General features: G+C 49.1%; 1 protein-coding gene across 1 annotated transcript in view; it reads right to left on the bottom strand.

The window, feature by feature from the left end:
- IGDCC3 (immunoglobulin superfamily DCC subclass member 3) overlaps positions 1-15,336 on the bottom strand; it is a 97,599-nt gene that overhangs the window by 36,142 nt on the left and 46,121 nt on the right. Inside the window, exons 3-4 of the mRNA XM_071568409.1 lie at positions 4,203-4,347; positions 1,245-1,375 (exon numbers count right to left, since the gene is read on the bottom strand). Of these exons, the coding sequence (XP_071424510.1) occupies positions 1,245-1,375; positions 4,203-4,347 (276 nt within the window). The remainder of the gene's footprint in view (positions 1-1,244; positions 1,376-4,202; positions 4,348-15,336) is intronic.

The raw sequence follows: 15,336 nt of genomic DNA on the forward strand, positions 1-15,336 counted from the left end.
CAGAGGCTGATCTGACACTCTGTACAGGTGTTAAGTCTCTGCTCCACAAGCACTGAACAGGCAGTGTTTGGGAGGGTGATGGGAAGCTGTGAGATGTGACTGTACCCTGGCCAGCCTCCAGCTATTGGGTGCCAGCAATTCTGTGTGTCTGATGGACAGCAGGACCATAGCTCGAGGGAAAGACCTTTTACTGCATACAAAAAAAGCTCAAAGAGAAACACACACACAACAAGCCCTGTGCAGACTTCCCTTGTCTCTTATCTTCAAAGATGTAATCTCCATTTCCACAGGAGATCTGGAATGTCTCCCACTGGAGAGCCAAGGATGCATCACCACTGTTGTCACAGGGAGCACAGTGGGTACCCAGCATCTTATGGGGGTTCTGACTTGGATTCCTGTATCTCAGAGGCCCCCCTGCCAGCAGGACACAGCCACAATTTGCAGTGACTACTTATTTGGCACTTCTATCTCCCCTGAAGGTGACCCACAAATGCCCTGATGTCCAGGAGAAGGAAGCAGCCCTGTTTTCATACAAGGGCATCAAGCATATGAAAGGTGTTTCTAACAGGGCACAAAGGTGTTGTTCACTCCTGGCTGCTGGATCATCACACCCCACCTTGGGCACCATGAAGCCAAACAGCAAGTATGTGATTTTGATTTTTTTAGGGGAGGAGACCATAAGGCACCGGAGTTTCTTCCGCTGGAGCTTTCAGAGGTGACAACCTATTTCAGTCACTGACTTCAAAAGTGGGCAAAGAACCAAGTCAAAACTCAGCCTGGACTGCTTAGGGCTTCTCCTTCTCATCTTCCAGAGGAAGGACAGCCTGCTTCAGTCCATGCAATGCTAACAGCCTACAATTCCCTCATTAGATAAAGAAGTGATCGCCCAGTGTGCTGCAATCACTTCCAGAGTGGGCAGGTCTCATAAGGAAATGATGAATCTCCCATATTTCCAAAAGAATTTGTTTAATGTAAAGCTGCTGTAACTCAGTTTTCTTACTGTCCTCCCTCTATCCAGAAACTGGCACTAATTTACAGGCAAAAGAGACAGATTTATCTGCTATCAAACGGACTGATCTGGCAGGAACTAATAACAACCCAGAACACAGAAGGTGTTATGGCTGGGCAGAGGAATGAATGCCTCTCAGTGCTGTTAGCCTGAAGCTCTGCTAAACTGTGTCCTGGTCCAGACAGCAGTGGGAAGAAGACAGGAAGACAGCCAGGACAGCACAGCTGGCACTAACCTGACACGGTGAGTCGGGCCTCCCTGCTGAACTTCACATTGGCAATGTTGGTGGCAACACAGTGAAATATCCCACTGTCTTCTGCCCTCAGCCCCGTGATCTGGAGAACCCCCTTGGGAAGCAGCGTGTACCTGTGGGAAGAGAAAAGCAGAAACCAAAGCTTGCAGAGCAGGGCAGGATGTGACAGCAGCTACACACCCCTGCAGGTGAGGCAGGCTGGCTCCCCACATCCCAGGAGTCAGTACACCAACGGCTGCAGCAACCCCAGGCTGAGCCCACACCTATCACTGTGTCAGATGTTTGTTTTTATGGTTACATGAGCATCTGGTTTTCTGTAACACAGAGGGATGTTCCCTTTCTTTATCTCCTGTTGCATCCTTGAGAAGTGATAACTTTTGCTGGAAGGCTACACAGTAGATGCTTCATATTTAACCTGTGGAAAAGCTTTGGCAGTGCATTTTCAGGTGAACAGAGTGGACACAGAGTTACCATGACACAGGAATTATCCCTCATGAGCTGCAGCACAGTGGCCATGGACAAGCATCAGGGGCAGTCTGTGCTCCAGGTCCAGCTCTCAAATCCACCCAACCTTAAAACCTCAAGTGCATGAAAAGGCACGTTTAAAATAAATATTGAGTGGGCAAATGTAAACATCAATAAATATTTTACATCTTTAAAACCCAGGTACATTTAAATCACGCATACATACACACATGTATGTACACATACATTACAGGTTGCTTGGCAACCACGTATTTAAATTGGCTGGTAGCAAGTCATTACACTCTGATGAGTTAATAATCCATTTCCGTCTGGAAGATGAAGAATATCTTTTCCATATCAGCATATGGTTAAGTGCCTATAGCCTGCTCCCCGTGCCGGGCTCCGAACGCGCGGGCTCCGAGGCGCTGTCACGGCAATCAGTTTTACACGGCCCCAACTTGATTGCAATCTCTCTGGGACTTCAAAATGCCCATTGTTTTGGATGAATTATACCACAAGAAGCCTTCGTTTTTGTTAACAATCTGCCCACAGCATTAGAAGATTCAATTCCAAAGCTATTATTCTGCCTTCAAAGCCTCCAAGTGCAAGACTCGGCATACAAATTTATATACACTTTATACGCAGAAATGCACCAGGCGTGATTAATGCAGAAATCCAATTCAGTTAGAGAAGCAACTCTCATCACCCAGGCTCTGGTGTCAGAGATTAATCTACTGAGCTGGCAACAAAAGCCTTCCCCAGTAACTTCACTCCTACAAAAGCCAAATCTGTTCAAAATCACGACACACATGTAGCAGAACTGCTCCTAGCCTGTGTGCCCCAGGGCTTGGGAAAGGTGCCTGTCCTGGAGGAGAAGCAGCAGGGGTTGAGCTCAGCTTGGAGCTCTCTGGGTTGGAGAAATGTCTTGTATTCTTGGTCTTGGAGCTCCTCAGTCTTGGAGTTCTCCAGCCTTGGAGAAAAGAAGCCCTGGTCACATTTAAATCCCTGCCACATCTCTGACCATCTCCACACCTGTGTCCCTGGGATCAAGTGGAAAGCATCAATGATGCATGAAGGACTTCAGGGGAACTTCCATCTGTCCTGCGACATCTCGTTGGGATGCCACAAGGCATCAAACCCCGTTTTCTGCCCCTTACTTCTGCTGATGCCACCTTGGATCAGTCACCCTGCTCTCCAACACATCCTCAGCTCAGCACCTGTGTGAGCAAGAATCTTTCAGAGGAGATCAAGCTTAACAAATCAACCCTATGCTGGGCTAAAAAAAACTCAGATGAAAAACGCAAGGAAAAACAAAACCTGACAGTTGCAGTTTTCCAAGGCAGATTTGGGCCTCTTGGGTCCTTCTACTGTAAGTTCACCACCACGTTGAAAAGGTCAGGCATTGTTCCAGCCCTCGTGTTTTCTCCTGCCTCCAAAGAACCCAACCACGTTCTGCCTCAGAACTGGCATTTTTGAGAATAGGGGGTTTTAGGAAAGTATTTACAGCTTCCTGGTGTTTCCCATTCCCAAGGCACAGGCGTTGGCTGGCGATGGAGGTGTGCTGTGACCGACTGTCTCCTGCCTTCGGGTGTGCGGCTCCAGCTGGGACTGCCAGAGCTGCCCGAGCTGCCGGCACCAGGCACGCGTTTCCTGCCACCTGTCCCACACCATTCCAAGGAGCAAACCATGATGAGGGACGTTTCCGATGTGAAGGGAGCAGCCTGTCAAACACAGGAAGCGGCGACGTGCCGCTCCTGGTCTAGGCTGGGAAGGGAGGCAGCTGGAGTTTCTCTTCAGGAGAACTGCTTGGGAAATGGCAGCCCAGGGTGCAGTGGGATGCTCTCTGCATCCCACTTTCTTATAGAAAGTCATCTACAATAAGATTACGAGCAATAATAGTGAGCTATTAAAAAAAATTAAGATTACAAGGAGTGAGCATCGCTCCCTTGCATTCTTATTTTGAATGAAGTGCTTTTTGGCTCCCCAAAGTTTCCCACCCCTCTTCCTGATACTCCCGGTTGCCACACACAAGGGAGACCACCCGGGAAGGAAAGTTTAGTGACCATGGTGTAATTCAGCACTTGCAGGACACACAGACAAGATCCTAAGTCATGGATCTGGCTCAGGAAGAGTTACACAAAGTTCAGCCACAGAAGGATGATGGATGCCAAAGCTACCCGCTCTCTGGGGATTGTTGGGCAGGTTCTTCATGCTGGAAAAGAAACCAGGAGAAGGATTGATCAAGGAGGGTCAGTGCAAGCCCTTCAAAATCAGCTTATGGGCTTTATCTACCTCTCCTGGGAGATGCCAGTACCTCTGTGTGGTGTTTGGCCAGAAGAACCCCAGATAAGCCACAACATTAATGGAAACAGTTCCTTCCACGGCAGAAACACTGGCCAAGACCCTCAGCCCAGCTTAGCTGTGTCCGAGTACAACTGTGAAAGCAACAGGAGCACATGGCTGGACATGTCCTACCTCTCGTTGTCTGTGTTGACTGGCATGCTGTTCTTATGCCACAGGATGACCGGCTCTGGTAAGCCATGGATCTGGCACTGGAATCTTGCCACACCACCTTCCTCCACCACTGCGCTCTGAGGGTGGATGTGGAAGTCGGACATTGCTGGGAGACAAAAACAGAGACAAAATTACCCACATGTGAAGAGAGACTCACAACTGGAAGGTGTCAACAGCTTCACATGACCTAGAAACAGCCTCATTTCCCAGAGCTAGCAAATGGGATTGCAATGCAAGAGCAGAAGCTGGTTTGCAGCCTGACCTTCTGCATGGACAAACAAGACTAGTGGCAAGTTCTTGATATCTGCCTGCCTCTGCACATTGAACTGATTGACACAACCAGAGCAGGAGACCATGCTCCATGACCCATACAGTCTGTGGGAGCAGCAAGATACACAGACACTGCACTGACACTTATCAGAGGTCTTTCTCTGCTTGAGCAGGTTTGGGATCCTAGTCCACACCAGAAAAGAGATGCTGATTCTTTCTCTTGCTGCCAATGTCTTATCTGTGGTAAACATCCTTCTGATGTGCACAGCTTGACTCCTGAACTCATTTTGTTTAAATGTCTTGACCAGAAGAGCTCCCCAATACCCTGGTAAAACCTACAGCTCTTGATTTCCATCCCTGCTTGCAGGTGCTCCTGCTCATTGCACGCTCTGCCTTCCAGCAGAAGGAACAGCCACATCCCCACACTGTGGAGCAACAGCGTTCAGCTGGCAGAAGGAGCAGCTGCCAAGAGCTCAGCAACTCAGCAAAGCGAGGCTTTTGGAGTTGGGACTACCCAACAGCAAATGACAAACCCCACCACGCAGGGGGAATACAGACCAGCCTGTTCCAGCATAGCCACAGCTCTAACCATCGTGTGGAAAGACTCTGGCACACTGTTAGAGCTACATAAATAATAGTGTAATTATTACTATTAATTAATTGGAAGGTGCTGCCTGTTGACTCCGCAATAAACATATTCAAAGCTAATAAACATCCCAGTGGTTATTCAGCTCATGATTCATTTAAAGTGCTGCATCCCTAGGAAGATCTCTCACATTATCCTAGTAAACAAACTCCAAGAGAGCCCCTGCTCCACCGCCCCAGTGCGACACCACCGCTCTCCCCAGCAAGAAAGCCTCGTCCCCTTTTACATGCATCAAGTGTAATGACTGTAGCTGTGCTAAGGTACAAGCTGCCTGTGTGTCAGGGCAGCTTAATCATTCATCTGCAAACTGCAGTTGGGCTCAGGCAGATGGGAGATGGCCATTAGCAATCATACATTAAATATGTGTTGCATTAACCTGCGCTGCTCCCGCAACCGCCGCTCTCAACCCGCTGACGGCAGATTTGTTAAGCTGATGGAGGAACACGGAGCGAAGCCCTGCACGGCCATAGGTTGGATGGTTTTGTAGCCATGAGGGGTGGGATGGGCAGCCAACCCCACTCAGGATGCACCCATGGGAGCGGGATCAGGATCAGGGGGTGGCTGCCCGATGCTCCGGCCAGATGGGAACACACCAGCACAAGGCAAAAGAGCACAGAAAATTGTATTTCCCTTTCCCAAGATGAAAGCTAATGCAATTATCCTCTCTGGTAAAGGATGGAGCCCAGTGGTGCAATGGCAATTTACCCAATTCACATAAATTTAGCCTTGAAATGAGACTGATCATGGCCCAGAGCACTCAGCCATGTGTGGGAAGGAGTCCAAAGGCTGCTGGGGAGTCTCCCACACCAGGTGATGCCTCTTCCAAGGTAGCAAGGAATGCTTCAGAAAATGGGGGATCCAGGGGTGCCTGTGGCAGGACAGCTCAAGGGAGCCTGCAGGGAGAGCCAGGCCAGGGTGAGCATCTTGCAGTCAAAGCTTATGGACCCTTACCACGAAATGAATCCAAGAATTAATGAGAATGACACAAAGCTCCTTAAAAAAGAAAATAAAAAAGCAAGCAGGGATTCAGAAGCCTCCAGGAAAATTCTTTTCAAATGTACAGATGCTCAGCCCTGAGGTTTTTCGGTGGCTGACTGGGTTGATAAGAAGAGGGAGGTGTGAATGAGAACAGCCCTGGCACAGACTTCGCTCTGCTGGCTACAGAATTCATTGCTGTTCCTTTATTTCAATAATATCACCTCTTATAGGTAAAACTGCAGCAATAACCTCTACTCTTAAAGACACCAGTATTAATATTTATCATGAATAAAACATGGAAAGTTATAAATAATTCAGTTATGAGGATGTTAAGTAAAATATTACTCTTCAACGACCCTATAATGTGGCTTTGAAGCACAGTTTTATGTTAAATGCCTAGGAAACACTGTGACCCTTGCCAAGACCAGCTGGTTTGCAGAAGATGCATTAAAAATTCATGCACCGAGCTACAAAACCCTATTTTTAAAACAGGTTTACGAGTTTATTTACTGTTGCAGAGACAAAAGACTTTTGGCGCATCCCTTGTAAAACAGTAACAAAACTTCAGTGTGAGTGATCACCTGGTGTTTTCAGCCTGGGAATAAATCACTGCATGGAAGGAGAGGAGAGCGAGGGGAGCTCAATTGCCTTACAGGGCACTGCTTGGGGGGGCTGCATCCCTGCTGACCCATGTGAGGTTTTTATACATGTCCCAACTGACTGGAACAAACTCATGGAGCAGAGTGCTTGCTCCTGTTTGTCACTTGTCTCTCCCCAGGACCCCGTTACCAGCCAGGCAATGTTGTGGCAGCCGCCCCTGAGCAGCGCTGCCAGCCCGGGAGGGGTTGGCCAGCAGCCAGGGAGCTGCAGCTCATTTCTATGCTAATGGCCATAATAATTTTAAAAATAAATACATGCAATCACAATATTCACCCACGAGCTCCTGAGAGGGGAGGTGCTCTCTAATCCATCTGCCCACAGTCCCCAACACCAGGCAAGGCAGAATCCACCTGCCAGCGGAGTGACTGGTGCTGCCCCAGGCCCTTTTCACCATCATCACAGGGGGTGAATGCCATCCTGTTCCCATCAAACTTCCCTCTGCCATCTCCAGGTGTCATCAAGCCATAAAAACGACATAAACCACAAGCACACTCTTTGCTCCACACGGATGCTCCAAGCCGTGGTGTTTCAGTGCTTCTGCTGCCATCTCACCTGGATTTGGCCACAGTGCACAGACTGGCAGAGGGCAGGGACAGACAAAACAAGGGCTCAGAGCAGATGGGGAACAGTGCTGGCAGCCCTCCCACACTGCAGGCATGGGAAACCCTCCTCCCAAAAGATGCTGGCCAAGGCTAGATTCAGATTGAGCTGTCTACAGCACCCTGACACGTGAGCTAGAGGAGCTACTCTTCATCTCTCCTTCCCTCATGTTATAGGATCCTCAACTAAGATGATGTTGGACCACAGGTGAGGCCCTTCCCTACAGAGAACCCCATGTTTGGGATCACCCACTGCCTAACCCTCATTGGGATGTAGTTCCCAAAGGCATGTCCTATGGACACAGCACAGGTGAGCAGCAACTCTTATGTTCATCCATATTCACAGAGGATTCATTCTGGGGTCTCCTCTAATCAAAGCACAAACACTCTCCATCCCAACAGACCCTGTGGAAAGGCCAACTGAATAAAAATGAAAATAGGTATTGAGTGAAATCTTCTCTAGTCCATAAAAAACTAAATTGAAACCATTAATGGCCAATCCCTTTTTGCTCAGTACAGCATTAGTGTTAAGCCAGAGATTGACCTAGATTTGATATAGAAAAAGAAAACATTAACTTGGTATGTCAAAGCAAATCCCAGGCCTTTAGAATCATTAGAATGCAAACATTGTGCAGACACAAGGAGAGGAGGAAGACCTGAAAGGTTCAGTGCCAAGCATGGTGTTAGGAGAGCACTTGGGAAGCCCAGCTAGTTCTGCAATCACATTGTGCTTTGATTAAATTACTTATGGGGAAACAGAGACCAGATTGGTTCTGACACAGGAGGATGCTGGGGATGGCCCAGCATTCTCACCACCATGGAGGCCACGCTGTCCACAACGAGGAGCCCACACGTGAAAACCCCTTCTCCACATTTCTGACACCAACCTGTTACATTCAGACCTTTCCCAAAGGAGACAGACACGTGGTTAAAATGCCTCCAAGTTAACACAGTACAAGGAACAAGAGTTTTATGGGGATGTGCCTCCAGTACTTGGGCCTCCAGGTGCTCCTGCCAAGGAGAACAGGCTTTGTTAGCTCTGTAACTACTGAGGAAAGTGAAATCCATGAGGCAAATGATTTGCCCAGTGCAAGAGAACAAGCCATAAGTGAGTTGGCCCCTTCCAAGATTGGCTCCATCTTGATGATGGTGACAGCTACTGAATTGCATACTGAATTTCCCTATTTACTAATAAAATTGAATTTCCCCTTTGGTCACCAGAAGTCAGGGATGATTTTAAAACATGGCCACCATGCCAATTAAACCCAGACCTGAAACACTCTCAAATCAGTCTGAGGGCTCCAACAGAACCAACCTTCATTATCTGTGAGATTTACTGAGCACCCAACTCCCTCCCAAATGCTTATCCTGCAAGACACCAGTGCTAAGGCAAGTGAAGGGATTAAATCTTCAATCTCCTCTTGGCTTAGGAGACCTTCACCACTAAGTTAGTAAGTGGCCAGGGAATATTTTCAAAGCAGTCAGCAGGAGAAGGCTCTGCAGACACAGGTCCCTTATTTGTCCCCTCCATACTCTGGAAATGAAGGATTCTCCTGGAAGAAAGAGCTGGCACAAAAGATGGGGGGCGTGTGGACACCACAAATCCCATCCTCTCCTCTCCTCTCTTCCCCCTGCCTTCAAACAGCAGCGTTTTCCCAAGCCTTGAAGAAAAAGACACTGCACCTTCCTTCTGCACACTTTTTTAGTTTGAAATTTTAAAAAATGGCATTTTTATGAAGCCAAATAAAAGCCCACGTCACGGCAGCTCCTCCAGCTGCAGAGCAGCCTCTGCGCCTGCGAGCGGCCCTGCGTGTCTAATGACGCTTTTGTGAGAGGTTGTGGCTGAACTGCCACGAGCCCAATTTGGAATGCGAGTTGCTTTGTGCATAGTGAAGCGTGAACAACAGCGCCGCCCATTTATCTATTTAATTCTCCAGGAGTAGCAGGAGCGGGGCCCTGTGCTCACATCTAAAGGGAAGAAAAATCGCCTTTCTCTCAGCTTTGGAAAAGGAGGGAAATATTAAAGAGCAGCCGTGCCTCTCCCAGCACAGACAAAATCGTCTCTGCCTCTGCCCACTAATCATAGCAGGGAAAATCCCAAATCTCTATTGTCCATGGTTGGGCCTCAGTTCTGAAAAGAAAACAGGCTGCAAGACTCAGGAGAGTTGGAGGCACAAAAAACACTCTGGAGGAATGCAGCTCATTTAAGAGATGAGAGAGGGAGGAGAACCCAACACACTCTCTGCAGATGTACAGGGAAACAGGGTCAGTCCTGCACACTTTTTATTTGGAATATTTGCAAACACATGCTCATTCCTCTTTTGCTTTGGCTGTTGTTTTCTGCCCCTGGAACTGACAGGACTGTTCAGAGCAGAGGTGGAGGATGGTCCAGGCTCTCTGCTCTCTCTGCATTTTGTATCCTCACCTCTCTTGTTTTCACATGCAACCGAAGTTGAGTGGAATAATTTACACAAGGTTGAGAAGACACCACATCAGATGGACATGTCTGGTTGAGGAACAAAGTCTTCACCTGGCCTGGCTTCTCCTTTTGTCCTAAGCCCCTGGGACAAGGATAAAAGGGAGACAACCACGATAATAATGCCTCACAGTGGGACACAGCAGCTGCCCACGGAAGGGGACATGCAACAGATATTTTACAAGAGATAGAGGGGGGCAAAATGTCTACTACCTCATGATTTAAGTCCACCAGGAGGCAAATTGCTGCCTGATCTGGGACTGTGCCTTCTCATATTTTGCACAACATGTGAACTGACTGTGAGCCAAACCCAGCCCAGGCCACCTCCCCACTGCACCTCAATGAACAGCATCGATGGACGCTGCTGACCCTGATTTACTGTTGGTTTTGCTGCTTTGAGAGGCAGAAAAAAGCACAGAGCCCAGTGGGGGCTGCTTCTGTGTGAGGATGATAAATATCCTGTGGAAGTAATGAACACATCTTCACTGCACGCAGAGCAGGGGTCAGGGAACATGCTCAGCAGCCTCTGGTTGCTCTACCAGCCCTGGACAAGTGAAGGACCATGGCTGGGAGGAGGAGGATGGGTCCTCCCTGAAAAAGTCCCTGCAGGGACTTTATTGTGGCACACGCAAAATCTTTGAATGCAGTTCCACTCCTTGTCCTGAGGCTCCACTGAATGTGCTCCCCAGCCCATCTCTCAGTCCTAAAGAACATTTAGTATATTCATGGTATTGATTATAGCTCCCTTATTGGAAAAATAACTACACCACCATCAGTTGTTGATGCAGAGGTGCTCTACCATGAGTGGGAAAGAGTTTTGTCTGGATAAATGCAGCCTCTGCACCATGCATGGAAATGACCAGGGGCCATACATTCCAAGGGCTGTTTTAGACTGAAGTATCTTGCAACTTCTATAAAACACACAAAATACTGCACTTGTGGAGACAGACTGCGCCCACACCGTCCCAGGACAGTGTTGCCAACATCTGACACCCCATCACCCTTGCTGTCTTGACTTAGAATCAAAGAATAGAATCATAGAATCAATTGGGCTGGAAAAGACCTCCGAGTCCAACACTTGGTCCAACTCCAGTCCCTTTACCAGATCATGGCACTCAGTGCCACGGCCAAGCTCAGTTGAAAAACCTCCAGGGATGGGGAATCCACCCCCTCTCTGGGCAGCCCATTCCAATCCCTGAGCACTCTCTCTGCAAAGAATTTTTTTCTGCTCTCCAACTTCAATTTCCCCTGGCAGAGCTTGAGCCCATCGTGCCCCCTTGTCCTATTGCTGAGTGCCTGGGAGAAAAGACCAAGCCCCACCTGGCTGGAACTTGCCTTCAGGTAGTTACAGACAGTGCTGAGGTCAGTGATGAGGCCTTGGTGGGGATAGAGCTGCCAGAGGAAACCCTTGAGAGCACCTGGCCTGCACCACACCCTCCCCTGTGCAGCAGCACTGCCCAAACTCTGCCTGCTCAGACCTCAGTCCTCCTGCAATGTGGCTGCAGCCAGAAATCATCCCAGCCTGGAAGTCAGAGCGGGCAGACCCAGTGCACTGGCACAACCAGGGCACCCTCAGACATTTCCAATAAATCTACTGGTCATTTTAGAGACAGGCACAAAGTGACACCCATGGTCACAACCCAAATCCAACACCACCCCCTGAGTACCAACAGCACAGTCTATCCATGAGAGAATCCTGCTCCATATAAACCACTTGGAAAAATGTACTTTGGTAATCCCATGGATCAAACTTCCCACTTCCCTCAGGCTCAGGGGAAGCAGCAGCACCCCAGTGTGTTACCTGCTATGCAGAGCAGCACGACAGGCAGCCCAGGGTGGTTATTCATCTTCCAGCACACTCTTGTTTTGCAGGGGAATCAACTAATAAACAGCCCCTTTAGTGCTCTCCAATTGGTTTCAGGGAGAGAAGTTTCTGGCGAAGAGGGAGGCATTGCTGGGAGAGACCTTTATCAGGGAGCTCTATTGCAGTAATTTTTCAAGGCGAAATTGCTCTCTGGCTCGTGACAGCATTTAGTGTATCCTGAGGCGACCATTTGTGAAGGCAAACCTGTGGTCCTGCTGCTGGAGGGAAGGGGGAGTATTAAATGTCATAAACAACTCTTAATTTGCCTGGGTGGGCAGCACATGGGGCTGGCGATTCGGTGGCGCAGGAGCAGGTTATCTGTCACCCTCACAGTGCTCCAGCACCAGGGGTGATGCTGGCTGGGCAACTCTGGCTGCTGGGAGACCTGCCCAGAGGTGCAAGTCACTGCAAAGGGCTCCTGTGTCTTTGTGGGGTGACTCCTTAGAGAAACCCCAGCACCACATGAGGCTCCCCTGCCCCAAAGCATCACAAGAAGATGCTCCCTCCTGTTGCATCCACAGCAATGGCTTCTTCAGGACTTTCCTCTGATGCACACGTTCACTCTTTGCGAAATACCGACAATTTATCCCACTCAAGTGCCCCTGCAGGCTCCTGAAATAATAAGAAAATGAAGGGCAAGCTGTCTGCAAGCCTTTGGGAGAGGCTGAGGGCAAGGCAAAGCGTGCAGCACAGTGCCAGCAGGCAGGTCTCTCCTGCCAGATTCCCATCCAGAGCTCCTCGTGTTTTTCCTACTCCGACACACACAATTAAGACAAATTACATAGTTACCATTTTGATTTGTTGCACAATAACGATGCTTGCCGTCTCTCTCCCAAATATTGATGGAGACAGTACAAGAGGAAGCTCCCACACAGCTGGTTTTGGCCCTGGACCACTTTGTTTGCAGCCAACTCCTCCCGATACTGAGCGCGGACGAGCAATCCTGGTTATTCTCAGCTCGGAGAGGCAGCGAGTCAATGAAGCACGAGGTGTTATCCTGCTCCACCACAGCCCTCGCAACACCTCTGGGTAGAAACATCCCTCTCAGACCTCCCTGAGCAAAGCCAGCAGCTTCCCTGCTTTCCTGTGCTTGCCAACGAGCTCACACTTTGTTTCGGCATCTCCAGAGGCACCGGTGGAATCCAGGAGAAGGTGAAGGCAAGGAAGCTTTTCATCACGACTGCCCACGGAAATGCCATCAGCCTTCCTTTCAGACAGGGAGCTGTCCTGATTTACAGGCTAATGAATTTTAAATGAGATGCATTTTTTAATTTTTTGTTGTCAGCCCCCATTTTTCTGCCAGCAATCATTTCAGTAATAGCTTTAAATTTTCAGCATCTGTTTTTACCAGCTCTCTTGTAATTAGTTTACTAATGTATTTCACTGTGCCTTTGTTATTTTCAGAGAATTACTTCATTCCCAGCTATCAGAGATAGTGCACTTCAGTCTATAAGGAGTTTGGCCTTTGTTCCCTCGTGGTTATTCACATGGGGGAAGATGGCTCAGTGAATGACAAGCCTTTCTATCACTACACATTCTCCATTTAATGTCTTTATACTGGCTCATTAATTACCACAGAAAACTCCTTTCCGAATGGGACCTGTGATTTACAGAAGACTGGGGCAAGGTGCCATTTTTATTGGGCCAACAGCAAACAGCACCAGTGGCAGTAATTCACTCTTCCTTTCCCTTCTGCTGCAGCAGGGTCAGCCCTGCCATGGTCAGAGCTTTGCCTGGGCAAGGGAGCTCAGTGAGTTCTTGGTGCTGCTCAGCTGTGGTTGTCCCACGGCTCCTGCATGGCTGGGATTGTTAATTTCATGGAAAACTGAGCTACAGCCCACTTTGCCCAGGTACGGTGGTGTCTGCTGTACAGACTGAGACATTCCCTTGGGCAGTGGCTGGGGAGTGCCTGGAAGGGGTGAAACTGCCTCCAAGATGATCTCTTTTTCAAACCTCCTTGTGAGGGGAAGGAGGGGGCAGGCACTGATCTCTTCTCTGTGGCGACCAGAGACAGGACCCCAGGGAATGGCCTCAAGTTGTGTCAGGGGAGGGTTGGGTTGGATGTTAGAAAAAGGTTCTTCACCTGGAGGGTGGCTGGGCACAGGCTCCCCAGGGCAGTGGTCAGAGCAACAAGGCTGACATTGGACAATGCTCTTGGACACAGTGTGGCTCTGGGGGATGGTTCTGTGCAGGGCTGAGGGCTGGACTCAAGGATCCCTGTGGGTCCCTTCCAACTCAGCATTCTGTGACTCTGTGAAATCTGGTGGTCCAACATGAGGCATGAAGGATCTCACAGCACTTGGCAAAAAACCCAAGCACTCTGGCTTTTGTGACGGAGCAGGCAGAGATGATGGACTCTGTGGCACCCAGACACACCTCTCCACAGTGTCCCATCACACAGCAGGTCTGAGTCCCAGCTGTATCCTCAGACTCTAAAACATAACAGTCTTGCAGAGCTCCCAGCACACAGGGTCCAGACGGGGCAAGAGCCACCCAAAGACAGAAGGCAAAGGCTCCCTGTGGACCCACAGCAGCCCGAGCATAGGGGAGAGGCAGCTGTGGGAGTAACCCAACCAGCTGTCTCTCTGCCCAGTGGAAATAACTTCAAATCCTTCACAACTGTATGTCTTTCACTACATCCATACTCTGTGCTGAGCATGATAAACTGCTCCCCTTCTTTACAAAGGAATGAAATAGAGGTGGAAACTGCACATGCTGACTAAAGAAGTTACTCAAATACAAAAATAATCACAGAGGGCTGGATTTCCATTGCTTGATGCAGAGGAGCCACCTCACAGAATTGCAAGGGAAAAATCTCAGCAGTCACTGTGCACAGGGGAAGGAGAGAGAAGCAGATAAAGGATCCCAGCACAGACCCAAAAGCAAGTGGAGCAAAGAGTCAAGCCTTACAGAGAACTGCTCTAAACCTCCTTTCTGTTCATTTTAGCTGTGAATTTCACTCAAATACAGATGATTTTCCAAAAAGCTGAAAGCTCCTCTGCTTCTAGCCCTTGGTGTTGAGCACAAATACTGTGTTCTGATGTTGCCCAATCCAGGCTGAAGGTAACAATATCAAAGCTGTAGGAAGCAGTGAACCACCGTGATCCTGAGAAAATGCAGGTTCCTGCCAGGTCTGCCTTTCCTCCGAGCAGCAGCTAAGCCGTTAGCTGTCATCTCATCCCTGTGGCTGAGTTACATATAGAAATTCCTGTTCGCTCCTTGGCAATAGCAACAGCTTCCTATTTTGCTGGCAGCAATCCAGGGGAAATTCAAGCTGAATTACAGCCATTCTTCAGAAAATAGGCCAAATCCACGAAAGCAGGACACATGACCGCAGACGTAGCGCTCGTCCTTTTTTCTATTTATTTCGCAGCGAGGAGCCCGTTGGCTGAAAATAGCTTATCTCTGGGAGTGCCCCTTCCCGCCGGCGGCTGCCGCTCCTGGCTGCCAGCCAGACCATTTCCACCTCAAAGGGAAAGTTCAGAGCTCCAGAGCATCGGCCCCACGGTACAGGGCGTGTGGTTTGATGTTTGCACCGATGTCTCTCTGGGCGCTCGGAGGAGATGGGGATTGTGTTTCTGAGCACGAGCCAGAGAGTAACT

The sequence above is a fragment of the Pithys albifrons genome, chromosome 13 (genome assembly GCF_047495875.1).
Source record: "Pithys albifrons albifrons isolate INPA30051 chromosome 13, PitAlb_v1, whole genome shotgun sequence".
Classification (NCBI taxonomy): Eukaryota; Metazoa; Chordata; class Aves; order Passeriformes; family Thamnophilidae; genus Pithys; species Pithys albifrons.